A 10309-nucleotide genomic window follows, 5' to 3' on the forward strand; every position below is an offset into this window, starting at 1 on the left:
CCTCAGAGGACTGTTCATTTTGACAGCTCTGAGAGAATACAGACACTAAATGTAGTGCAACTTCAGAACAGTTTCTGAAAAATTCTTAGTAAATACTGTTGGCCAGTAGCCTTTCTTTAGAGAGTTTTAAAATGTTTTGTATTTACTATTAGCATTGAAGGCTTTTCTTTAAACACAATTCTAATTCCACATACACTTAAAGATCTGGGTTTGGGAGATAAGAAATGTCAGATTTTCATGTCCTTGTTAATTGGCAATGATGTATAACTAGAAAGAGATAATTCTAATTCAAATGGACTGCATTTTGGGATATTCTTTTGAAGAAAACTTAAGATAATTTAACTGTAGTCCTGATCAGAAGAAGGACCAGCTAACCCTGCGTAGATACTCCCAGACCTGTAACTCTATTACTGTGTCCAATTCCATTCTTCTCAAAAACATCTGATTATTAAAATGGCTATGTACAGACATTAAATACTGCTATTGACCATCATGTTTCTAAAGCTACAGTTTACATTGGTCACTGTTCTTCAACTTTATGGAGTGGTGAAGTGGCAGAAAACACTGCATCCTTTGCCTCTTCTTTTGCTTCTTCTCACTGGCCACACGAAGGAGGGAAGAAGGGGACAGCCGTTTTCCCCATCTGTGTTCCTGCCCCCTCCATCTCCAGCGATAATGCAATATAGTGAGTACGTGGCGTGCTCTCACAAAAGAGATGTTGTATGTGGCAGCTCCAATGTACAGGAAGTTTAGGGAAACATGAAACACCTTTTTCCTGGCTTTCGTCATTAAATTCAATAGGACATTTTAAAAACAAACATTTTCTGATGACAACAGTGACATGTATTTATCACAGAAAATTCGGGAAATATAGAAAAGTTCAAGGGAGAATATAAAAATCACCCATTATTCTATCACCCAAATATAACAACAGTATTGTTAACATTTGGTATATATCCTTCTAGTCTTTTTATTTTGTGGGTATACACAAGTAAATGGTAGAGACATTTGGGCAGGTGGGGAATACATAATAGTCTTACTTTTCCCCTAATTATTCCCTCCACTCTACCTCCCACTCCACTGCCCCTGCCAATTTTCCAGGAGAAAATGAGACTGGCAATCAGTGGAAATCCCTGAACTTTCAAAAGACATGAACTCAGCCATTCTGGTTTCAAAGACCCAGCCACAAGGCAGTGTAAATGTCAAAGAATTAACCCACCCCAGAAGAGAGAATGAACACAGGTGGTATTGACATTCTGGTTTCTTGTTAGCCCTCTGCTTAGCTGCGCTGTGTCCAGTTCTCTTAGCGGAATACACTCATGGACTTTCAGCGTTTCCTAAGCAGTTTGCTTCTGTGGGCTGTGGCTGGTTCGCTTTTCCGGGAGGATGCTGGGATGTCTATCTTTACTCACCCTAGCCTGCTGTGCCCGCTTCCTTTCTTCCTGGCAATCTGCCGGTCCAACAGTATTTTTGTGGTTTGTTCAGTCATTCCTTCAAAGTGTCTTTCACTGTAACTTGACATCACTTCCTATTCCTTCCTGTGTAATTCTGGGTAATCTTAGAAGCAGCTGAAAAAGTCACAACCCCACAGAGAAAAGCTGTGACTCCTAGGCTTCCCTCTGGAGCCATATTGGGCAATGCTGAACACAAGAGCAATATAAGTCCCAGAGGCAAAAGGCTTCTGTAGAGCCCCTCTCACCCAGTATTCTGGGTCAAATAGAAACTATCAAAATTCAACCCCCCTCATGGATTTCCTATGAATTTTTTTTTTTTTTTTTAATAACAGAGGGATGATGATCCTGTGTTCCTATATTAAGGAACAGGAGTGCACCATGTCACCTCCTAGGGTCTTTTCCAGTCCTTGGGTTGTGGGATGTTTACACAGAAATACACTGATGTACATACTTACCTGGAACAGACAGGAGCTACCTCTGCCCACAGGCAGAATGGGAAGCCACTTAGAGATACCCGGTTAGACAACTTTCTCTTTCACCGTCTCTTCCCAATATCCCTGTCCAAAGTTTTCTTCCCCACTGCCTGTCATAAAAACTGGTAGTCTATCTTTAGAGTCCTGGGGACTTTATTAGTAAGATTAGGTTTGTGTGTTGGTCGTAGTTAAAAACAAAATAACAGAGGATTAAAGGAGATGGAAATTTCTCTATTTTTCCCTCATATTAACATCCAGGGGTAGGAAGTACAGAGCTGATGTGATGACTCTGCTTCATGGAGTCCTCAGGGGCCCATGCTACTTCCATCCTGAAGTTCCAACAAATGTGGCCTCCATACCTGAGATCAACACTTGGTCTGAGATGGAGCTCTAGCTGTCACATTCATGTGCTAAGCAGCGGAATGGAAAGTGGGAATGGGGGAGCTGCCACTTGAGGGTGATTCCCAGAAGCTGCCACATGGCATTTTAATTTCATTCCATTGGCCAGAACTTAGTCACATAGCTACGCCTAGCTGCAAGAGAGGCTGGGAAATGTCATCTTCATCTGGGTGGCCATGTGCCAAGCTAAATATTCAAGTACTGTGGGAGAAGAGGAAAATGGATATTGGGGAACAACCAACAGTTTCTACCATAAGGACTTGTTGGAATTCTGAGAACCACTGTTAGAATACAAGTAACCCAACTAAGCCACTGACACTCAGTGTTTTCATGAGGATCAGTGCCACTATGAAAGAGCACATCTTATGAGAGTGGGGTATATGCCCAGGTTCAGGCAGAGAGGGCAACTAAGAAAGGGGCTGCCCAGAGGGCAGGGGTAGGACCATACATCAATATCACCTTCCTCACAGTTTTCCGTAGGGCCCTGGGTGCATGACCTCATCCTTCTCGACATTAGGAAAGATGTCTATGGAAATAAGTGTAAACCACAGATTCTTGTAGATCCTACAGGGCTGATTGACTACTGCCATCCCTGGCCAGGAGAGAACTGGCATATACTGAACACCTATGAGGTACCAGTCGCTGAGCTTTACAGACATTCTAACATTTAATTCTCACAGCAACTTATTTTTCAATTTCATGCTATTTTACAAACGTGAAAACAGGATCAAGACTTTAGATGATTAAATCATATAGCTAAAAAGTAGAGGAGTTTAATCCACTGATCTCTCTCAGCCTGGGACAAGACTAGTTTAGAGAGGTTCAAGGTTCCAAACATCTACAAATATGTGTGCCCACTTTTCATAAGATGAATCATAGTAAAAACAGCGACCTCTAATTTATTGTAGAAATCCAGATTTTCATATGTCAGGTTGAAATGGATCATAATGCTGTTCTACTTGTTCATCTAAATGTGCCCTTGATCATGAGATTTAATTTTGTGGTGACCCAACTTTGATTTTGTTAATAATATTGTGAATGTTCATGTAATTCAACTAATGCTACTTTTTTGCTAGAATGAAAACATGAAGGAAGATGATCTTTCAGTGGAATGAGATGAAAATGACCCACAGCACAAATAAGTCTTAGCCAGTGTGCTAATGAGCCTGTCAAGCAGAAGAAAGAGACAGGGTAAAATTAAATCATTTATTGGTGACTCAAGGAAATGGATTAAACACCGTGGAGAAAATTGAGTGACTGATTGATATGTAGGTTACATATTAACTCAAAAATATTTGAAGCTGAAATAAAAGCAAGAGTGTTACAGCAGACCAGATAACTAATGTTTCACCCTAGGACTGAATTTTTAATGAGAGTGATTGCTAAGAGAAATTTCTTTTTAAATGTATGCATATAGAGCCATTATTTTCCTTCCAGTGCATTTTTAAAAAGTGGCTATTGTGAAGTTAAATAAAATGACTTCAGTATGGTATATGTGAATTTTTTGAACCACTTTGAGGAGAAAGGCATTTGTTCTGTTTTTCCTGCCTGCTAAAGGTACAGTTATGCCGTGGCCCTACAACTGCTGGGCTTGGATGACGGGACTGGGCCCATTGATAGAGATCCTACCCTGATGAGGGGGACCTACTTGTCCTTTCTGTATCTGCGCCACCTGAAGATCAGGGAGCTGCAGGTATGCGGATGGCCCTGCATGTATCTGAATTGCTTGGTTGTCTGGAAAGGGGGCTTTCCTGCTACTCTGGTAGTAATGCATTTTTACACTTTGTTCTTTGTTCTGATTCTTCCATGAAACCAGGCCTTTTGTGGGGTGGTGTGTTCCTTTTCCAGCAGTAGGGTTGACCTGCCACCAGTAAGTTTCACTCTGTAGGGTGGGCCAGCAAAGGCAGGGTCATGACCCTGTTCTTTCTTTGTTTCAGCACATCTGCTTAGGAATTCTGAACTGTTTTAAATCTGTTGAAGCGAACACTGATGATCAACACTTCAGGCCTTACCTTGGTTGCAGGGAGTCTGGTCCCCACCTTAGAAGATAGTTTCTGGGTAAATGTGGCAAAAGGAGGCTTGGGCACCTCGCAAGACCTAAGCGCTCACCACTATGCCCATGGGACATCTGCCGAGCGCAAGGTGAGGATTCTGCTACAATTTTTTCTTCCATGATTATCTCATCTCCCAAGCCACCTTCTTCTTAGCACCTGGAATCAGTTAACCTGATGAAGTAACAGGTGGGAGTTTCTAGGGAAATAGCTTTTCTGAAAAACTGTGGTGAAAAGGGAAATGACTTTTTAACCCACAATAAAAGGCAGTGTCCCCTTGAGAGCAGGACATGGGCAGGGAACACTCAGCCCTGGAAACCACAATAGAAAGGAAGGAAGGCATCTCAGCTGCTGGTTTGTCCACTTGATAGTGAACAGAGCAAGAGGGGCCCTTTCTGTTATCCTGAGAACCACATGTCCTTACAGAGAAACTCTTGTAAGACCCTCCTTGACATTGCTAGAGGTACTTTTTTTTTTTTTTTTTGCCTCTTTCCTGTTCTCTAAACCCCAATTTAAAAAATAGGTTAAAAAACAAATGTAGAAAAAAATTTGAAACAGGGAAAAATCTATCCCTCCCAAAACCTACTTGTCCCTTGGTGCTTTTACTATCTCTTGAATATGTTTTTCTATAGTCTAAAAAATTCATATTAAATCCCTTTCTTTGGGACTAAAGTTGAAAATGCATACATTTTCTTGAAATGTCGTAGACACTCTTGCAATATTTTCATCTCAATCTCTAGAAGGTTTATTCCTGAAGGTGGGGTTTAATATGGATTTTATCTTCTTAAAAGATACTAACTTGACAAATGTGAAAAATAAAATCTATTTAGCTGCTAAATAAGTCACATTTTAAGCTTGTATGACCCCTGACTTATGATTGTCATGTCTTATAAGGGTATGAAATCTTATTATCAACTATTGTTAATATGCAGTTTGGAGCAGTGCTGTCCAGTAGAAATATAACACAAACCACAGGTATAATTTAAAATTTTCTAGTAGCCACATTATAAAAAGTATAAAGAAACATGAAATTAATTTTAATAATGTAATCTGTTTAACCCAATGTATCCAAAATATCATCATTCTAACATGTAATCAACATAAAGAAATCATTGATGAGGTATATATTTTTTCATACTAAATCTTCAAAATCTAGTGTGTACCTTATATGTACAGCACATCTCAATTCAGACAAGCCACGTTTCAAGTGCTCCATAGCCACATGTGATTAGAGCCTACTGTATTGAACAGTTCAGCTCTGGATATTAGAAAACATTTCCTTATTTTTCCTACCTAGTCACCTCGAGTCCAACTTTCACTCAGTATCTGGGAGACTCCTCTTTTTGGTCTCCTTCCCTAACGATTCCCCCCCTCCCATCTCCTCACCGTACACAGACTTCCCTTTTTACCCCTCTGCCCTCTTCCCTTGATCCTAGTTCATGGTTCGTCAAGTCCAGTTAGTATGTTCCTCAGTGGAGCTGGAGAGGAGGGTTAAGACACTTTGGAAACAAACACACCCATAAAACAAACACACCTTTCTGTTGCTAATATCCAGCCTGTCTTATACCACAGCTGTAGATTAAAAAAAGATCTTTCTTACCACTGAGCCCATCTCCCAGTTTGTTTGTTCTGTGATGGGGTGGGGTGAAAATGAAGGAGGAGAGGGGAGACAAATCCTATCCTGTCCCATTAATTGTAGGAGGAGCTTCTCAAGGGTAATACAGTATTTCTTTCCTATGCTCTCATAAATGATAGGAATAACATCACCCTTAAGAAGCTGCTAGCAGCTACTACATCAGCGTGAGAAACTCAAGGAAGTGGCCTTCTTTCAGGGTCTTTAATAGGACCATGTCGTTTACTGCACTCCATGTATGTGGCCATGTCAGCATTTAATCTAGAATGTCCAGAATAACTATGTGATTCTTTCCCACGTAGAAGATGAAAGGAACAGATGCTAATTTGTTGGGTTGATCTCACCGGGCCAGGGCTGAGGCTACTGGGAGCAAGATCACTGGGCTTACCAGCCAGGGGAGCTAACACTGAAGAAGCCCCTGAGGTGGAGACCCTCTTCCATGGGCCCAGTGTGTTTGATCCCATGAAGAAAGTCTGGGGCCAGTGTTAACATGTGTTTGCTCAGTGATAATACCAGAACAGGAAAGCCCCTACAACCTGTCATGGACACTTTGCCATGTGCCTACTTTAAGCATGTGGCAGGGTAGAGAGGACCCCAGAATGAGAGGCAGCAGGCTTCTCCTGGCTGTTTGACCTTGAGCATGTCTCTTCAGACACATAGGCTTGACACCTCATAGTGTGTTCAGGATCTGCCTGGACTTGACATGCTGGTAGCAGAGACTGTTGTGAGCAAGTAGTGGGAGATGAGGCTGCAGAAAAAAGCGGACCATGAAAGGCTAGGCTCTCCTCAGGATGTGGGACTAATTCCAAGGTTGGTGAGGAACAGAATTTTAAATAATTTAAATTTATAATTTAAATTTTATAAATTTCTCCAGATCTTTGCCCAAACATAATCACATTTATTCCCTTGCTTGAAGTCTTTATGAATTTTCTGTTTCTCACAAGATAAAGTTCAGGCTCCTTGGTGAAGTTTACAAGGCTGGGTGCAAGCTGGCCCCTGCCAATCTTTCAGACCTCATTTCCCCCCACTGTCCCTGTACCTTCATTCTTACAGAGCTGGGCCAGGCCTTCCTCTGAATGGGCAGAGCTGTTCATGCCTCTGGGTCTTGTGCATAATGGCCCTTCTGTCCCTCACCTCCTCTTTCCTTGATAAAGGCCTGCTCTTTTCAAGTCCATCCAAACATTACCTCTCTGAGAAGTCTTTCTTACATCTCTCTGCAGAGCTGAGTGCTTCTCCCTATGACTTGTCTACCTACATTACAGCACTTGGCTCATTCTAAAACTGTTGGCTTATCTACTCCCACAAGTTGTGAGCCTGTCATTCATTCATCCTCCCATTCATTCACCCCACAAATGTTCTGACCAATAAATATACTAGGCACTAGGGATACAGCAGTAAACAAAACTGTCACAAATCCTTGCCATCATGGAACTATTTAATGGAAAAAGACATTAAATAAATAAGTAAGAAACATATATAGAATGGCTAATGGTTTGGCACCAAAGCTTCTCCGGACATCCTAGGCCCTTGCAGTTGGGAGGCGCCAGAGGGCTGTGAGCAGAAATGAGATGTGTCACTTCCAGTCCAAAGCATGTAAGAGCCAATCCATGACGCTCCAGCATGTCAAGCCACAAAATAGGAACATCCTGGATCCCTGGGTCACTGCTAGAAGAGAGAGGCATGGAAAGCAGCTAGTCCTGCAGTGGGCTCTGCCTGAGTGATAAATTAATTTTAAGTATTGGCTACTAAGCTTTGGGGTTGTTTATCACAGAATAACCTAGCCTTTGTGGACTGGTGAAGATGGTGGTAGAAGCTGTGGAGAAAAATTAAGAAGGAAAAGGGGATAGAGAGTTGGTGATGGGATATTGCCAGGTGTAAGTAGGGTGATCAGGGAAGGCCTTACTGAGAAGGTACTATCTGAGTAAAGACCTGAAGGAAATCAGGAAGCAAACCATGTGACTGACTGAGAGAAGAGTGCCAGGCAGAGCGGAGAGCCAATGCGAAGGCTCTGAGGCAGAACCGTGTCCAGCAGTGTTGCAGGAACAGCAAATAGCTTAGTGCAGCTAGAGTGAATGAGGGGGAAATTGTTAGGAAATGAGGTTAGAGAGATTGGAAGAGTGGAACAGGTTATGTAGAGCCTTATGGATCATTTTGAGGACTTTGAGTGAGAAGGGGAGCCCTTGGAGAGTTTTGAGCCAGAGAGTGATGTGATTTAACTTACATTTTAACACTTGTGCTGCTGTATTGGGAATAGACTGAAGGGCTGAGCAGATATTCGTTAGGAGGCTATTACATTTATCAAACTAGAGACAGTGCATCTGGGAAGACAGCATGATGAGAAATGGTCAAGTTCTGGATATATTTTGAAGGTACAGCCACTATGATTTCCAGGCAGTTAGGATGTAGAATATGAGAGAAAGAGAGAAGTCAAGGTTGATTCCAAAGTTTTGGCCTGAGTATCTGAAAGTTTGGTGTTGCCGTCATCTAAGATGTGGTTGGAGCAGGTTTGTTGGGAAGATGAGGATCTTGGTTAAGGGCATTGAAACTTTGCCATTCTTAATAGATGTTCAGGTGGCAAAAGGAAGTAGGGAGTTGTATATATATCTTCCACATAGCAGGTATCTAGTAAATGTTTGTTGAACAAAAGAAATGTTCTGTTCGTAACAGAACGGTTGTGAGGTCACAGCCAGACAATATAAATGAAAGTGCTTTGCAAAGTATATCATGCTGTTCAAATGCAGAAAAAATAACTATGATAAAATAGCTATGATAAAGTATCACTCTGCAGGTGAGGCGGAGACTAGAAGATATTTTTTATTTTTGTTTTAAAAGATTGTAGCCAAAGGATTGGGTCAGTCACCCAACAAAGTTTGATGAGTTCTTAGACTGGGTTATAGTAGTAGTAGTAGTAGTAGTAGTAGTAGTAGTAGTAGTAGTAGTAGTATTTATTATTTGAAATTAATGAAAAGATGATTTAGAAAAATGCAGGCTAGCCAGAGAAGTATTGTCTACATTGCCAAAAGTCCTAAACTTTTTACTAACGAATGATGGCAGAAATCAATAAAGTGAAAAGAATTAATGATGGGCACCAATTTTCCTATAGTTACTATACTTAAATAGTTATTTTGGCATCAGTTAATTTGCAGGCTTAAAAACATATGAATCATCCCAAAGATCAGATTATACCTTAGTCAAACAGGTAATTAGTGCCACCCTTTTCTTGCCACTCCTCCAAGAATAATATTGAAGGATCAACTCTCTACACCACAAAAACATTAGAAGGAAGCTCTTCCACACGGCTGTGGAAGAAATGAAAATAAAAAGGAAATATTATAGTGACTGATCCATAATCCTATGTGAGGTAGTTTGGCCATCTCGTCTTCACAGTTCATCTCCTGTGGACATCAGTGTACATTTCAGACACAGGAAGTCAGGGAGGGAAAGGAAAGAAATATGTATGTCTATATAAAGGGCTTGAACCATGACTTGGGGGTGGGGAAAGTGGAGAAAAAGACCATTTAAGTAGATGATGGCATTACAGTCGGCATCCTGACACTGTTACTGCTTTCCTTCAGCTTCAGAACTCAATCCAGTAGCCATTTCTTTAAAGTCTCAGAAAATTCCCCTGTACAAGAACACTGAGAAAGAAAGGTCTTTTCCAGTAAAGTGGATACAACATACCACATTAAGTTGTCCCTCTTTTCCTCAGAGGAGAGCTCATTTTGCATAACCGGCTATAGGAGCTAAATGCCAACAGAAGCTGACATGCTAGCTTACAAATCTAAGCAAACTGTTTAATTTTTGTATGTTACATGTAATTTTCTCAGCATCATTTCTGTTTTCCACCGGTGCCTATCATTTCATAAAAAACAATATGTTCACTTTTGGAACTCCTAGTCAAAGGAAGCTCCTAATTATTAAAAAGTTTTATGCCTAATGAATAGTAAAAAGCAGGGACTTCCCTGGTGGCGCAATGGTTAAGAATCCACCTGCCAATGCAGGGGACACAGGTTCAGTCCCTGGTCCAGGAAGATCCCATGTGTCGCAGAGCAACTAAGCCCGTGGGCCACAACTACTGTGCCTGCGCTCTAGAGCCCGCAAGCCACAAACTCTGAGCCCATGTGCTGCAACTACTGAAGCCTGCACGCCTAGAGCCCATGCCCTGCAAGAGAAGCCACTGCAATGAGAAGCCTGCACACTGCAATGAAGAGTAGCCCCCACTCACGGCAACTACAGAAAGCCTGTGCTCAACAACGAAGACCCAATGCAGCCAAAAAAAAAAAAAAAAAAAAAAAAGAA

At 41.4% G+C, this 10309-nt stretch overlaps 1 protein-coding gene across 1 annotated transcript in view; it reads left to right on the top strand.

The window, feature by feature from the left end:
* The window catches only part of LOC103089571 (transmembrane protein FLJ37396-like), a 58173-nt gene that overhangs the window by 9695 nt on the left and 38169 nt on the right, over positions 1–10309 (top strand). The window contains 1 exon segment of the mRNA XM_082931281.1: positions 4307–4468. Within this exon segment, the coding sequence (XP_082787407.1) occupies positions 4307–4468 (162 nt within the window).

This window comes from Lipotes vexillifer, unplaced genomic scaffold, assembly GCF_000442215.2.
Source record: "Lipotes vexillifer unplaced genomic scaffold, Lipotes_vexillifer_v1.1 scaffold515, whole genome shotgun sequence".
Taxonomy (NCBI): domain Eukaryota; kingdom Metazoa; phylum Chordata; class Mammalia; order Artiodactyla; family Lipotidae; genus Lipotes; species Lipotes vexillifer.